Below are 17465 nucleotides of genomic sequence, written 5' to 3'. Positions count from 1 at the left end.
TTATGGCCTCTCAATCACTTTTACGCATTCGTAAATCTTTATTGGAAGTGCATAGTGAATTAAGTATTAAAGCTGATCTAAAAGGCAAATTGTGGCCAAATTCCTAATTAGGTTTCATTTTTCTGTAATTTTAGTCACAAACTTTATGTTAAAATTCGAATCACTGGCCTTTTTCACGTTTCAATTCATGACGTTGGCTTGAAAAAATTACAAAGCACTGCTATTGTATAATCTGTTTCTCAAAACTAACTCTTTTTTGACTGTAACAACTTTTCAAGCAACATTTACCAAACTTAGCACAGTCCTTCAGTCTGTTTTGACTTGGGAGGTTTAAATATGGCCTATGCCTTATTTCTGACTATCTAAATCCAAGAGACTTCTATTAATATTAATATCTGACTGCAATTCCAGCTATGTCCACTAAACTTGGCACAGACCTTCAGACAGTTCTGACTTTAGCACACTACTCTTTTCACATACTGTTGTTAGTATAGGGAAGTACACTCTTAAAAATAAAGGTTCCAAAAGGGGGTTTTCACAGCTATGAAATTTGAGAACCATTTCAGTTTCTTTTGTGTGTGTAGAACCTTTTTCTACTATAAAGATCTTTTTTTTCCAATGAAAAGGTTCCATGGATGTTCATAGAACCATAAAAGCCAATAAAGAACCTTTTCAATGCACTTTCAGATGCTGCCACTGTACAGATCTTGAAGTATTCAAATGAAATAATGTCTTTATGAGCTTAAAACTTCAAGGCCCTTTAAAACATCTTTCAGGAAATGCTTTGTCAAGTCAAAGTCTAAGACTATAGTGACAAATATGAGTATGATACTACTGTCATACCTGTGGTGCATGACTTTAGGGTGCTTTTACAGATACACATGAAACTGGACATTGTTTCTCACAGAAACGCACCACATAATGCCCCTGCACTGAACACAAGCAGCAGTCAGACAAGCAAAAGAGGCTGGGCACAGGAAACAATGAACAACAGACGTTGTTACATAACACACACCCAGCCAAACTCTGTTCCACTTCAATTGTGTGTGTACAGGTGTGCGGCATGTTTGAGTGTGTCTTACTGAAGTATGACTGCTGCTCTCCATTACAATACCACAGCAAATGATCCATAACTAGCATGCTTTCATCTGTATTCTCTGACACAGAATGCAAAAAAAGTGACGTACATAAATACAAATGCATAATATTTTAATGTTGTTAAATGAAGAGGTTATAAAATGTATAAAAAATTCACATGAATGTAAACTTGAATATAAACAAATTTCACAAAAGTTGGCCAACACTTTCTTAAGCTGTAGTTCACATATTATAGCGTCTGAAAGGCAATTGCTGATGAAAAAAAGTATTGTGAGAAGTATATTTAATTCACAGTATAAGTAAACAACTTCCCATTACTGAATGGAACACAACTCAATTTACATCGTATTGCATTGTAATGAAACCCTATTTTGAAGGCGTACAAATGAGACACATGAAAGCACCCCTTAGTCTTAAAGGCACAGTTCACACAAAAATCGCAATTGTTATCATTTACACTGTGAAAAAAGTTAAGGGGATAGTTCACTTTGAAATTAAATCTTGGTGTGTTTTAGCTTACCTCAAGGGCATCCAAGATGTAGGTGTCTTTTTTTCCGCAGTAGTTTCAATTTTGATATTTTTAGGTCAAACCGTTCTTGTCTGACAGTCATATAATGCAGGTCTATGGTCACTGTCTCAAAGAGCATGCACAGAGTCCAAATTAAAACAATTCCCCATCGTCCAAATTAAACAATTCCCCATCGTAAGTACACATTGATGGCCTAAGACCCGAAACGAGCAGTTTGTGTGAGAAAACGAACAGGAAAAAAAGACACCTACATCTTGGATGCCCTTGAGGTAAGCTAAAACATACCAAAATTTAATTTCAAAGTGAACTATCCCTTTAAGTTGCTGCCTAACATTTAAGTAAAATTTTAATTCTTGCCTAGTTAAATCTTATATAACGTCATGTTTAAATTGGTTAAATTATTGCTTAAAGTAATTGAAAAACATGTTTCTATTACTTATGTTTACAGTGTAATCACCCTCATGTCGCACCAAAACCAAAAGACTTCTGTTCAACTATCCCTTTATTGACTAAATAACACTAACATACAGAATACTAATAGTTGTATGGCAGTATGCTATTTCTGCAGTATGTATACTGTAATGTATACTGTGCAGTATTCAGTCAGTTGTAACCCAATACTCCATTTCTAACTTAGCCAATTAAACCGGTCCATATTGAAGGCAAGAAGGAGGATCGTTTGAGAACCGTGTGAGATCCATGGACCCCTTCCATCAGCATTCAGATACTCATGCAAGAGTGAGATCATCATCTTCAGATCTTGTATTTCTGTTTCCCTCTGTCACTGATCACGCAGATGTGCTATGAGGGGGGGGGAGAGAGATAATAGTAAGCCATTTAAGGGGACAACTGCAAAGAACAATAATGTACACAAAAACGCTAAAATGTTCATTATCCGTTAACAAAGCTGTCAGCAGATTTCAAAACAGACATAAATGAAGAACTAACACTGTTTAGTGGCCAATAAAGCTTAGTAATCAGGTGAAGTTGGTCTCTAAATGCCCAAATATCACTACTAACCGAAAGACATCCTCAAAAATGACTGATTTATGGCACTCTTCAGTCTTCACAGATAGCAATTCTGTATTACACAAAAAACACTCCTCGCATCAAGATGCTCGACAGATTTTGGTCCCTTTAAGGCAAGTCATTTCACTTGGCGGCCATCTTTGAAATGCCGCTCAGGCAGCTGTTCCAGTTGGACAGCTCCTATATCTCTTTTTGGATGGGGAAACATCTGTTCACCAAGCTTACGATGGAATTTCATATTTGAAATCACCATGGAAATCTGACAACAACGGTTTTATAAATGTTGTTTCTAAACGTGCCAAATCATGACAAAACTGCATTTTTTCAGGCTAGACCAGCATTGCATGTGCAGTCATAAGTCTCAGAACACTGACTGTTTCTGTAGTTTCTGTCTCCAGACACCTCTGCGCGCCCGCCATCTTGTAACGGTCAGCGTGTTGTCACTCACAGTAAGAATCAATGATGTGAAACCGCCTAGATTTAAATTCCCGAAGAAATGGCATAACCTTTCACAGGTGGGAATATGTTGCTTTGTGTTTTTATATGTATTAACTCAATATTACATGTTTTTACTACAGTACTTTTAATGATTTTCATTTTACTATTGTTAACTTTTTAATGTCGTGGCAGCTGACGCCTTCATCTTCTTGTATTGTGTTAGTTTAGCAAAATCATCTTCTGGAGTCCATTTCATTAGGATATTCATACATGTGTCTAACTACGGGTGCAGACGCTCAGTCAACTCGCTCTCGAATGTTCACAGACCGCTCCATTATGGCGGACAGCTTACATATAGCAGCACATTGAAATGGACGCTAATTAGGCATCTATGGATATACGTATGGCAGTGACGTGATGACTTTACCAATCTGTGATTGGCTCTTTTATATAGAAGGCGGGACTTATTTCGCATTGCACTTTCTCCTAGTAATATGAGTGCACATCATTGTATATCTGAATCTGAAATAGCCCCCTATACCCTCAAATAGGGCGTTATTTGAGGAGACAGCCATTTGTAGTGGTGTCCGAAACCATAGTGGACATTACTGAGTGCACATATTCAATCCCACATTGCACTGCAATAACGAGTGTACAATGTACGCTCAACGGCTGTCCGAATTGGCTCACTCCTTTTCATTCACTCCGTCAAGTGAACAGTATTAGTGGACTAACATAGGGAATAGTCAATAAGGGTTTAGGGGGCGATTTCGGATTCAGCCCTGGTCTTTGTTTGGGTGTTAGCATGCTGCTAAGCTAATGATGCAATAGCCTTACTTAAGCATAAAAATACACAATATGTTATACAGTCTACAATTTTAATTAGACAACTTTATAAATACTTTTGGGCATTGATATAATAGAAGAATAGAGTAGAACAATTTTCAATAATTTATCACACATTCACGGTTTGTTGACGTCAAAGGAATAAATTGAAAAAATATATATATATATTAAAATAAAAAATGTAGTTATTTTTAAATTTTTAATAAGTTTAGTTCGTTTTTATTGCATTTTGATCAGATACATGCAGTCTGGATAAGCATGAGAGACTTCTGTCAAAAACAGACAAAATGCTTTCTAGGTAGGCAGATCACAAGATTCGGGAGTGTGCTGCTGTCTATGATGTATGCATGTGAGAGATAGATACTAGATTGCTGGATAATTGAGTTGAACAGCCCGGGGCATTCTCTGAAGTGGGTGTCATTTTTCACAACAGCTCACTTACCCCTAGCAACCAGCCCTCCAAATGGAGACAAATGGACAACTGTGCCGCTGCAGAGAGACTTTTCTTCCTAATTCTCACCCTGCTAGCTGTCTGTCATTTCACGCTTTGGGTCGACATTACAGGCTTAGTTCAGTAATATACGTCACCGCAGTTCAAGCAAACAAACTAATTTCTCATTTCAAGTTCTGTGCATTTCTCTACAGCAAGTGTGCGCCTTTGAAACACGCTGATCTCACACCAGTTGTCACTTCTAGACTTTGGAATATGTAGACATATGGAGCGAGTCCCTCGTTTGGGGAGATTCCCACAATAAGCTTTCAAAAAGCTCTTTGCCAGAAGTGACAAATGATATTTAAGAACACTTTTTATACACTGAATCAACATATCAGCATGTCAGTTTCAGTCAATGTAACATTTAACCGTTTAAATGTGGGCAAATATTGATAAAGGGGCTCTTACATTGAGATCTCTAAAGTATTCATTGTAATCCAAGGCATAGCCAACCACAAAACGATTGGAGATCTCAAATCCAACATCTGGAACAAATAGCACATAAAAGAAAAGGAAATATGAATCTGTTCTTGTGATATTTTGGTTTTTCAAAATACATTTTTTGGGGAAACAACAAAAAACAAAACAACAGTCAGGCAGTTTACAGTTTAACCCTATAAAGCCTGACATGAAATAACAGTCATAAATGTTATATATAAACTTATCTTCTTTTTTTGTTTGTTAAATATTATATTTAAAGCATCAGGCTTTTATGGCTCATATTGTAAGAAATAGAGCTCATTACAACACATCAATTTTATTCACATGTCCAAACTGAGCAAAAATATGCAATTTGGTGCAGTTGCTGATGTTTATATGGCCAAAAAGTATGATAAAATTCATCTTGAAATAATCCTAACAATGTAACAGTTACTGTTATGTTACCTATATGAATTTCAGTAAAGATTCACAGCAAACTACAACCTGAAGGTGGACATTTTTACAATTGTACTAAAAGGCCTTTTACTTTTACTTTAAAAAATATGATTCAGTAGGCTTTATAGAGTTAAAAAATTATATTATATAAGTTCATATAAAATTACATTAGCCATTATGCAGAGTTTGTAATCATCACTTACAGTCTGGCAGATAACCTGTCCCACTAGGCACCCTTTTCACCAGCAACCTGTGACAGATATAAAACACTATATGTGCAAGTCTTCACCAATAATATAAACATATCAGCACATACACACACATACACAGTCCTACTGTACTGACCAGGTAAAGGAGACACAAAAGTATAGCTCAGGCCTGTACTAATCTATTAGTCTGTGAACTGACTTACCCAGCTACTTTGATCATTTTGGGCTTGAAGGATTCAACGTGATCCAGCAGAGTCTTCATGGTCTTCCCAGTGTCCACGATGGCCTGTGGGAAGGAGGGGGACACTGAGATGAAGGCAAATACAGACGGCTGTCACACACTATCAGCTTAAGAGGCACACTCGACAGAACTTAAGAAGTCTTGGCATTGCATGAAATAATGACACCGCAGAGGCACAAAATAAACACTAGAATGCTTGAGTTCACTGTACTGTAAAATGTTTTATCAAACATTACTGTAGTCCATATCTATAAGTCACAATCATTAGGGTTGGTGTAGTATTTTGTCCTACCACCCGCTATAGTATATTATATTATATAAAAATTTATGAAAGAAGTCTTATGCTTACCAAGGCTGCATTTACTTGATCAAAAATTATTTTGCAGTAATATTGTAAAAAAAAACAGTAATATTGTGAAATATTATTACAAGAATGTTTTATAATGTACATTTTATATTTTTTTGTGGAAACTGTACTGTTTTTTCAGGAATTTTTGATGAATAGAAAGTTCAAAAGAACATTTATTTGAAATATAAATCTTTTGTAACATTATAAAAGTCTTAACTGTTACTTTTGATCAATTAATGCATCCTTGCTGAATAAAAGTATTCATTTCTTTCTTTAAAAAAATCATTCTGACTCTGCATTGTATTAATCATAGAATTATTATACATTACATGCAAATATAATACATTTAATGTAGGTCCCTTTTAACGGCATGAACTGTTTTTACAGAAATGTGAACGTTTACATACTTTTGAAGCTGTATCAGACTGTAAACAAGATAATCAGATGTATTGTCTCAAGTGAATTTATTATTTAATATCAAATCAAAACTAAATGTAAGGAACATATGGCATTATTAAATGCGAAAAGTTTGCAAAAAAAGGCAATTAAGACTGAAAAAACAATCATCTGGCTTCTAAGTCGTATGGAATGAACACAGCATGAATGCTTGGATAAGTAGAAGCACAAAATGGTGCATGCTTGACTGACCAGGGCAGAAAGCAGAGGAATTTGCTATAAAGCATCTGAAAGGCCTCTATTTATTTGAAAGGATATTAAAGTGATTGAGGGAGTGAGTTTATCCAGACAGACAGCAGACGTACCTCCACAATCAGGACATTCTTCAGTACATGTGAAGAGACAGACAGGAGATGCGTGACTGAATACACTGAACATCACAGCATTCAAAAACTCACAAACTAAACACAATACAAAGACTGTTTAGGTTACAATAAGGGTGGGAAAAAGGTCAATTACCACATTAAATAATAGGAATTACAAAAACAAAACTTAAAGGTGAACTATGTGGATACATTGTACTAATAAGAATTTGAGTGAATGTACGTAATCGTTTTTGAATATAATTTCTTTTGGGGTAAGACGTGACCTGTTTCCATGGGATTTACCCTTGAGCTATTTTTAACAATTATGTGATAAACAGCATTGAACATTTGTATAAAATTTGTTTATTACTGTGTAGACCACCAAATAAACTACACTGCTTCATGAACTCTATTTCCCAGCATGCATATTTCCAAGATTATAAACAGAGTGGTTTCATATTCAGGTGTAAATAAAAAGTAAGATATTTTACTAAAGATATCCGTCTGTGTCACAGAGTCACGCACTGTATCACAATCCTGAGCTCTTCTGGGAAATCCAATTACTTGAGGAACTGAGCAGATCAATCCTCTTACTGAAGAATTAGACATCATAAACCTTTGACGAACTGTAACCGCTCAGTCATGTCTAGCACAAGAGCACATACATGCATTCAGAGTTATAGCAGAATCAGTTACTGAAGGAAAAAAAAATTGTTAAATGAATGGTTGAATTTAAGGTTCATCATAATTATAGTTAATAATTTAAAAAAAAACATGTGAAAAATATGGGCACCATTAAATAAAATTAGTGCAATTACCCAGAGAAAACGGTATCATTATTAAAAAAGGTTTTACATTTTAATGAAGGGAAAATTGGATAATTGTCACGAATCCGGTCTGTGGCCTTCTGCCCGATAGCCACCAGAGGTCGCTTCTCCATCATATTGACTCACACAGCACACTGGACTGCATTTCCCATCATTCATTGCACGGACGACACACCCAGCTGATTACACTAATCACTCTCCCAGCTGAGAACTATCTCACAATCACTATCACCAGTTACACTCTTTATAAGCCTTGGACTTTCTCTCTGTGATCGCCGAGTATTGTTTAGCGCTTATCCTAGCGATAGCTACTCTACGGAGCCGAGTTGTTTATGCCTTGCCTGTTTTCTTGTGTTTTGACATCTGCCCGTGTTTCCAGGATTAACCCTCTGCCTTGCCCTTTGGACTCTGTTTGCCCCTCGTTTGGATCCTTGCTTGTGTACCTGGATTATCTCTCTGCCTGGCCCTGTTGGATATTGTTTGCTAATCGTAGACCCACGCTTGCCCTAGGATTTCTCTTGTGTCTTGCCCTAACTAAACCTGCTTGCCGTTGTCTGACCCTGCCTGTTTACTATGTTTATGAATAAAAGCTTGCACATGGATCCGCACGCCTCATGTCTTGTTCGCCCCGTAACAGAATACTCGGCCACACAAGGATCCAGCAACTTTTCAGATGGACATTTGTCAGGTATGGACACTACAAGACTATTGTTTACCCTCAAACAAGGCTCACGATCACTAGAGAACCATATTAGAGAGTTTTTAGTCTTCTCTCGTTATTCTGATTTACCGGACATTATCTTGATTGAGATTTTTTGTGATGGCATTAATCAACCATTGCAATCTCAGCTTAGACGTGAGGGTCCACGTTCATCACTGAGTGGCTTTTTTGATTTTGCTTTGACTGTTGGCTCACTATTCACTGTGGGTATCACGGATGAGGATCACGTCATGCCACCCATCAGGCCCATCGCCGGATCAGTATCTGGACGTCATAGATTAATGTCCAGCGTGATGGACCTACCGCTCATGTCAGCACGGAGGGCCAAGAAGATTAGCCGAACGGGGTCTTGTCCTGCCAAAACCACCGTTCCACAGTCTCTTTCCGTCAAAGTCCCAGTTGAGCCAGAGCTTCACGCCAGTCCAGCCGAGCCAGAGCTTCACGCCAGTCCAGCCGAGCCAGAGCTTCACGCCAGTCCAGCCGAGCCAGAGCTTCACGCCAGTCCAGCCGAGCCAGAGCTTCACGCCAGTCCAGCCGAGCCAGAGCTTCACGCCAGTCCAGCCGAGCCAGAGCTTCACGCCAGTCCAGCCGAGCCAGAGCTTCACGCCAGTCCAGCCGAGCCAGAGCTTCACGCCAGTCCAGCCGAGCCAGAGCTTCACGCCAGTCCAGCCGAGCCAGAGCTTCACGCCAGTCCAGCCGAGCCAGAGCTTCACGCCAGTCCAGCCGAGCCAGAGCTTCACGCCAGTCCAGCCGAGCCAGAGCTTCACGCCAGTCCAGCCGAGCCAGAGCTTCACGCCAGTCCAGCCGAGCCAGAGCTTCACGCCAGTCCAGCCGAGCCAGAGCTTCACGCCAGTCCAGCCGAGCCAGAGCTTCACGCCAGTCCAGCCGAGCCAGAGCTTCACGCCAGTCCAGCCGAGCTAGAGCTTCACGCCAGTCCAGCCGAGCTAGAGCTTCACGCCAGTCCAGCCGAGCTAGAGCTTCACGCCAGTCCAGCCGAGCTAGAGCTTCACGCCAGTCCAGCCGAGCCTGCACTTCACGCCAGTCCAGCCGAGCCTGCACTTCACGCCAGTCCAGCCGAGCCTGCACTTCACGCCAGTCCAGCCGAGCCTGCACTTCACGCCAGATCTGCCGAAGCCAAGGCAGTATGCGTCATGCCCGCCGCCCCTGAGACTGTGAGCGTTATGCCCGCTGCGCCTGTGACAGATAGCGTCATGCCCGCAGAGCTTTTGTTTCCTTTTATTCCGTCGACCTTGAAGCTCTCTTCGCCGCGGGTTCCGCCCAGCTCAGAGCCCTCTTTGCCGCTGGTTCCGCCCAGCTCAGAGCCCTCTTCGCCGCTGGTTCCGCCCAGCTCAAAGCCCTCATCGCTGGATCTGCCCAGCACAAAGCCCTCATCGCTGGATCTGCCCAGCACAAAGCCCTCATCGCTGGATCTGCCCAGCACAAAGCCCTCATCGCTGGATCTGCCCAGCACAAAGCCCTCATCGCTGGATCTGCCCAGCACAAAGCCCTCATCGCTGGATCTGCCCAGCACAAAGCCCTCATCGCTGGATCTGCCCAGCACAAAGCCCTCATCGCTGGATCTGCCCAGCACAAAGCCCTCATCGCTGGATCTGCCCAGCACAAAGCCCTCATCGCTGGATCTGCCCAGCACAAAGCCCTCATCGCTGGATCTGCCCAGCACAAAGCCCTCATCGCTGGATCTGCCCAGCACAAAGCCCTCATCGCTGGATCTGCCCAGCACAAAGCCCTCATCGCTGGATCTGCCCAGCACAAAGCCCTCATCGCTGGATCTGCCCAGCCCAGAGAATGCATCGCCGCTGCCCAGCCCAGAGAATGCATCGCCGCTGCCCAGCCCAGAGAATTTATCGCCGCTGCCCAGCCCAGAGAATTTATCGCCGCTGCCTAGCCCAGAGCTCCATACGCCATTAATTCCGTCCAGACCTGAACCTGCACCTCATCATCGAAGATGGCGGAGGAGGAGGAAGACCTCCGGCCTCCCCAATGACCCGGAGGCCGTCCCCGAGCAGCCCGCCATCGTCCCGGAGGCCGTCCCCAAGCAGCCCGCCGTTGTCCCGGAGGCCGCCGCCGAGCCTGTTCACGTCACGCCTGCCGAGCCTGTGTCTTCGGACAAGATGGCCGCCGCCGAGCCTGTTCACGTCACGCCTGCCGAGCCTGTGTCTTCGGACAAGATGGCCGCCGCCGAGCCTGTTCACGTCACGCCTGCCGAGCCTGTGTCTTCGGACAAGAAGGCCGCCGCTGAGCCTGTTCACGTCACACCTGCCGAGCCTGTGTCCCCTGACAAGATGGCCGCCGTCGAGCCTGTGTCTGTTCCTGAGCCTGAGCCGGTGGCGTCTGTTCCTGAGCCCTCAGTGACCGCGACACTGGCCATTATGGCCACAGCCATGTGGTGTGTGTGGGCTACGCACACACTTGGGCCGGTGGTGTCTGTTCCTGGGCCGGTGGTGTCTGTTCCTGGGCCGGTGGTGCCAGTTCCAGTGCCTGGGCCGGTGGTGCCAGTTCCAGTGCCTGTTCCGGTGGTGCCAGTTCCAGTGCCTGTTCCGGTGGTGCCAGTTCCAGTGCCTGTTCCGGTGGTGCCAGTTCCAGTGCCTGTTCCGGTGGTGCCAGTTCCAGTGCCTGTTCCGGTGGTGCCAGTTCCAGTGCCTGTTCCGGTGGTGCCAGTTCCAGTGCCTGTTCCGGTGGTGCCAGTTCCAGTGCCTGTTCCGGTGGTGCCAGTTCCAGTGCCTGTGCCGGTGTCTGTTCCAGTTCCTGAGCCGGTGTCTGTTCCAGTTCCTGAGCCGGTGTCTGTTCCAGTTCCTGAGCCGGTGTCTGTTCCAGTTCCTGAGCCGGTGTCTGTTCCAGTTCCTGAGCCGGTGTCTGTTCCAGTTCCTGAGCCGGTGTCTGTTCCAGTTCCTGAGCCGGTGTCTGTTCCAGTTCCTGAGCCGGTGTCTGTTCCAGTTCCTGAGCCGGTGTCTTATCCAGTTCCAGTTCCTGAGCCGGTGTCTGTTCCTGTGCCGTGGCCGCCCGAGGGGTCGTCTCCGCCATGGCCGCCCGAAGGGTCATCTCCTTCCTGGTCGCCTGCACAGCCTGACCTGCCCTGGTCGCCTGCACAGCCTGACCCGCCCTGGTCGCCTGCACAACCTGACCCGCCCTGGTCGCCTGCACAGCTTGCTCCGTCCGGGTCTGCCGTCCTGTTGCAATCTCTGGGCCTTCTTCCGCTCAACGGGCCTGGCCCTCTAGCCCGCCCCCGGGTCCGCCTCCGCTCCACCACCCTCCTGGATTGTATTGGAGCGTCTGGAAGCCGCTCCTTGTGGGGGGGCTCTGTCACGAATCCGGTCTGTGGCCTTCTGCCCGATAGCCACCAGAGGTCGCTTCTCCATCATATTGACTCACACAGCACACTGGACTGCATTTCCCATCATTCATTGCACGGACGACACACCCAGCTGATTACACTAATCACTCTCCCAGCTGAGAACTATCTCACAATCACTATCACCAGTTACACTCTTTATAAGCCTTGGACTTTCTCTCTGTGATCGCCGAGTATTGTTTAGCGCTTATCCTAGCGATAGCTACTCTACGGAGCCGAGTTGTTTATGCCTTGCCTGTTTTCTTGTGTTTTGACATCTGCCCGTGTTTCCAGGATTAACCCTCTGCCTTGCCCTTTGGACTCTGTTTGCCCCTCGTTTGGATCTTTGCTTGTGTACCTGGATTATCTCTCTGCCTGGCCCTGTTGGATATTGTTTGCTAATCGTAGACCCACGCTTGCCCTAGGATTTCTCTTGTGTCTTGCCCTAACTAAACCTGCTTGCCGTTGTCTGACCCTGCCTGTTTACTATGTTTATGAATAAAAGCTTGCACATGGATCCGCACGCCTCATGTCTTGTTCGCCCCGTAACAATAATGATTGGAAAGATTGGAAAATAGCTGTTGCTCTTATGCTCATCAAGGCTGCAATTTATTTGTTTTTTAATTCTATTTTAATATACTTTAAAAAGCTGCAAAGCTGGATGTGATGCAAAGCCATTACTCCAGTCTTCAGTGTCCCATGATCCTTCAGAAATCATTCTAATGCTGATTTGATATAATGCTCAGTTGATGGACCCAATGACTTCCATAGAAGGAAAAAAAAAATACTATGGAAGTCAATGGGGTCCATCAACCGTTTGGCTCATTCTTCAAAATATCTTCCTTTGGTTTCAACAGAAAAGAGAAATTCATATAGGTTTGAAACAACTTGAGGGTGAGTAGATGACAAAATTTTCATTTTGAATTGAACTTTTGTAATTCCTTTATGTAATTAATTTACCCCAAAACAAAAGATAACATGTATTATAATAATTAAAAATAATATTATTTTTGTCTTCCATTTCATAATGAACGCAGACAAGCTCAGTGCAGACTCGTTTTTCATCAGTTATTTGTTATGATTTGGAATTATTCTATGATTAAGTATTTGGATTTGGAAGGATTGTGGGTGATTAAAGGATGCGAAGGATACACTTGATGCATCCTTCAGAATTAGCTGAATAAAGGATGTGAAATGAAGGCAGCCTTCCAAAGATCCTTCTAATTAAGACTTGATGACGTGGCAGCCAGGGGACGCAGCCTCAACGAGTGCTGAACTTTCATAACCTGCATCCTATTCTTCTGCAGTCCACAATGGCAGGTTTGTTTGAGCTGTGCCCTCTACTGTACAGGAATGAAGCTGCATTTCCTTCAGCCTGAGGCTTATTCGTTTCACTTTTGGTGTGAAAAGGTCTTTATGTTTGCCAAAAATAGAACTTAGGTTTATTTTATCAAAGCAAACAAGCTAGCCCAGCCCAGGTGAGAAAAGGTAGCGCAGAAGTAACGCAACACATTACTCTCCATTAAAAGTAACACAATTAGTTACTTTTTAGGGAGTAACGCATTACTTTTAAAAATCCCTAACACTATGTGTGTGTGTGTGTGTGTGTTATATTATATATATATATATACACGCACTTTATTTATATATACTTAACTCAAATTCTGTTTGTTTGGACGGTGGAAAAAAAAGAGCAAATAGATAGAGTATGTCTATTGAAAATATATTAATGTGTAAGTAATATAAACATTTAAATTTTGCATGTCTTCCTTTGATCTGTTAAACATGTTTCACAGAAACAGATTAGTCAGTTTTGACCATTTATCTTTCAAAAACTAGATTTAAAGTAAATTTTCTTACAGTGCTCCTAACTTTCATTTTTGCTTTATTAATTTAAATAACATTTAAAAGGCGTGTTTCAAGAAAATATGTCAAGGTCACATTTCACCTCAAAGTCAAAAAACTTTATTTTTTTTATTTCTCATTTTTGCATAGTTATTTGGACAGGTTTGATGAAAAGGCTGAGAATGTTTTACCTTTCCATTCAGCACAGACAGGTTATCTGCTCCTACTATGTGGAGATCTGGAGTTGACTGGTCATTCTGGTCGGAAAACAAGATGAACAAGTTAAATATTATTAGTATTATATTTCTTGTTTCGTGTAAAAAAACTAAAATCAAAATGAAAATACAACATTTAGTACATATTTACTGGGACCAATGTGTCATGGAAATATTTGTATTATCTACTTTCAATGAGCCAAGCCTAGACATTACATCAAGTTAGTTACATGCTATTATTATTTAATGAGTAAGTGGATGAATAAGTGGAATAAGTGGATGCTTTCCAGGCAAAGCGATTTAACATACAATAAATAAAAGTTCTCCTAGATCTGCCTGGGTTTAACAACCATAGACTTTAGTTAAAAAATGTCAGCAATGCTGAGAAAAAAAATGCCTTCAAAGATTATATGGGAAATCAACTGACAAACACGGAGCATGACAAATATAAAGTCATGACGCCCTCTGTTGACTAAATACAAACAACGCAGTCAACATTCATCAACAACAATCACATTTTATTAGTCAGAAATGAAGCAAAACTGGAGAGAAACTAGGCCTTTTGCATATATTTGAGTGACCTGCAGCCATATTATTAGTTCTCTATTAATGTAAAAACAACATGTAAAATAAGACCAGGAAAGTGTACTAAGAAAATATACACTACTGTTCAAGGGTTTGGGATATGATTTTTTTCCCTAAAATTAATTAATGTCAACTAAAAGTGACAGTAAAGACATTTTAAAAAATGTTTTCCATTTCTGAATTTCCATTTCCAAATTCCTATTTTGGTTGCCATAAAAATATTAAGCAGCAGCACAACTGTTTCCATGTGACACTGACGACTGAAATAATGGCAGCTTTGCCATTACAGGAATAAATGACATTTAAAAAATGTATTAAAACAGAAAACAGTTATTTTAACTTGTGATAATATTTCACAATTTTACTGTTTTTACAAAGAAGCTTTGGTGAGCATGAGCATGAAAGACTTCTTTCATGAAATTAAAGGGATAGTTCACCCAAAAATGAAAATTCTGTCATCATATACTCACCCTCAAGTTGTTTCAAACCTGTATGAATTTCTTTTTTCTGCTGAACACAAAAGAAGATATTTTGAAAAATGTCTGTAAACCAAACAGTTGATGTGTCCATTTACTTCCATAGTAGGAAAAAAAATACAATGGAAGTAAATGGACACATCAACTGTTTGGTTACAGACATTTTTCAAAATATCTTCTTTTGTGTTCAGCAGAAAAAAGAAATTCATACAGGTTTGAAACAACTTGAGGGTGAGTCTATGATGACAGAATTTTCACTTTTGGGTGAACTATCCCTTTAATTTAATCTTACCAACCCCAAACTTTTAAATGCTGGTTAGTTTAGCTTTTGTTTTATGTCTGGCTTCACACAGCAATCCGCATGCATGAAGTAGATGATTCATTAGCACTGTGAAGCCATGCTGAGATAATCAGAAACAAAGTGGCATTTGTAAAAGTAAATGGTTGTGTCTGTGTGCAAGTGTGTGAAAGAAACTTGTGATTCATCATATGATCCAAGCAGTTTCGTGGTTGTTTTAGCATATAAAACGTTTAAGAAAATCACTTTATATTTGCTACGTACTCAAAATCAGTAGAAAATGGAAAAGCAGGATCAAGAACACTAAACTCCAAGTGTGCTCACCAGGTAGCTCTTGAGACGTATGAAGTCCACCCTCATGGGAAGGGTTTTGTTGGAGTTTCGGCACAGGACTTTGATGCAGTCGACCAGGTCAGCACAGAACTGAAAACCTCCCTTCAGCACGCACAACACCACAATGTCATGATCGCCAAGATCTTCCAAGATATTTCTTGCCAGTCTCTCGGTCCTGGAAGAAACCCATGACAGCACAACAAAGTCTAACTCTCCATTTTGATCCAAAAATGTTAGGTTTTCATGTTAAATTCTCAGAAGAAGAAAAAACATTAAAGCCTATGTCTATATGCTTCACAAGGCAAATATTCCTGGTCAAATAATCCTTAAGGTATCCAATTTGAAATGTATCCTCATAATTTAGAACCATACCTACTAATACAGCAGGATCTTACATACTTCTTATTCTTATCTTATATAATTATGATCCTTTAAGATAAGGTTAGGGTTATAGGAACCCTGCAAAAATTCCTTTGGAATTTAAAAAGCTGGATGTAAAAAGCTGATTTTTCATTTCACTAGTAAAATTATAAAAATGACAAGCTAACAAGCCTGTAATACAAATGCTTAATGAAAGTCACTGATAATTGTAGAGTAATTGCAAAATGAACCCACGTGCAAGTTAATATCCCACACAATTTTAGCAAACATTTGCTAACATAAAAAAAAAATGTAATCTCAAAATACCTTCGTATGACATTAAGAAACACTGATTTCAGAATAAATTAGTAGTCATATTGATTAAATTGCATCTAACATAGAAATTTGCAAATATGTGTGAGTGTATGCATATATACACACACACACACACACACATATATATATATATATATATATATATATATATATATATAAACACATATACTGTATATATAGACAAACTTATGTTAAATGTGATTAATTAATTTGACAGCACAATTATAAACTTAAACACAGAAGCATTATGCTGTAAATCACTGTAGTTCTAAATACTGCAAATAAAGGCATTTGAAATCTCAAAAAAGTTGCATTGCTGAATTTTTTTAAAAAAACTTAATATAAAGTTAAATCTATTCAAATATAAAGCTAGCTTATATTACAAATATTGTGTCATTTGTTCATATGCAGTAGGTTCCAAAGGTCTAAAAATATTTGGAAAAATTAAAAAACAAATACAGTCTGGTCTGCATGGTGGACGTCATCGGTAAGTGTCTAAATGGCGCCTTAATTACATTTACAGTACCTGTCCATGATAACTCCATGTGGGATGTAGACACAGTCCAGATCCTCAGAGTAATGCTCGGGGTAGGTGAAGAGATCCAGCGGGTGCCCGGGCCAGTCATCTGGGATCTATAAAGGAGGCACATGCATTTTATTTTCACGTGTTACAAAGTTTCAGCGCCGTGTTATCTACTTTTACAGTATGATTACAAAGTTTCCAATGAAGTGAAATCCGTCAGCTTCGGATGGTTTTACACTAAAATGAGTACACTAGATGAGTTACGTAATTTCTTTTGCGATGCTTTTAGTTTTTGCGCACAAACCACAATTCCTTTATCCGTGTCTGTTTGTTTGCGTTCCCATCCTGCCATGTTGGATTCCTGCAGCTCGTTGAGTACCCCACGAATGAATTGAACTCTTCTCGCGTCCCGTCCACATCGGTATTGTTGATGACGTCATCGGTAGCGCACAGTATGGGTGTCACCGGTGACGGAGCTTGGCGTATTGGTATGTGGGTGCAAGTGAGAAAGTCTGGGTTTCGTGCAATCTCTGTCTTTTGTAATTACATATTTATCTGAAGTCATTAATTATGTATTATTTATATTTATCGTACGTTGCTGACTGTGTCAGCTTCACTGTTCAGTTGCCCTCATGAAAAGCTGTGCAGTGTACATCACCAGTGGGGTAGCCTACGTCAGTGCCATTAGTGGAAATCAGCCAATGAGAATGAGGTGCAATGAATGCAGC

At 41.0% G+C, this 17465-nt stretch overlaps 1 protein-coding gene across 3 annotated transcripts; it reads right to left on the bottom strand.

The window, feature by feature from the left end:
• Positions 1-1193: 1193 nt before the first annotated feature.
• Positions 1194-17140, bottom strand: prtfdc1b (phosphoribosyl transferase domain containing 1b). Of its 3 annotated transcripts, none has more exons than XR_014030715.1 (9): positions 17042-17140; positions 16741-16847; positions 15510-15693; positions 13803-13868; positions 5722-5804; positions 5513-5559; positions 4842-4918; positions 1952-2428; positions 1194-1584 (listed from the first exon to the last, which is right to left on the bottom strand). XR_014030715.1 is itself a non-coding variant. In XM_081373684.1 (9 exons), the coding sequence occupies exons 1-9, from the start codon at positions 17087-17089 to the stop codon at positions 2381-2383; spliced, it is 678 nt and encodes a 225-aa protein (XP_081229810.1). In that variant the 5' UTR covers positions 17090-17140; the 3' UTR covers positions 1815-2380. The 3 variants fall into 3 exon arrangements, 2 of the variants coding, with proteins under 2 accessions (XP_081229810.1, XP_081229811.1); XM_081373684.1 differs by lacking the exon at positions 1194-1584 and adding an exon at positions 6870-6887 and having other exon boundaries at positions 1815-2428; XM_081373685.1 differs by lacking the exon at positions 1194-1584 and having other exon boundaries at positions 1815-2428.
• Positions 17141-17465: the final 325 nt, after the last annotated feature.

This window comes from Scardinius erythrophthalmus (assembly GCF_964197995.2).
Source record: "Scardinius erythrophthalmus genome assembly, chromosome: 9".
NCBI lineage: Eukaryota > Metazoa > Chordata > Actinopteri > Cypriniformes > Leuciscidae > Scardinius > Scardinius erythrophthalmus.
This window is presented reverse-complemented; position numbering and strand designations above follow the sequence as displayed.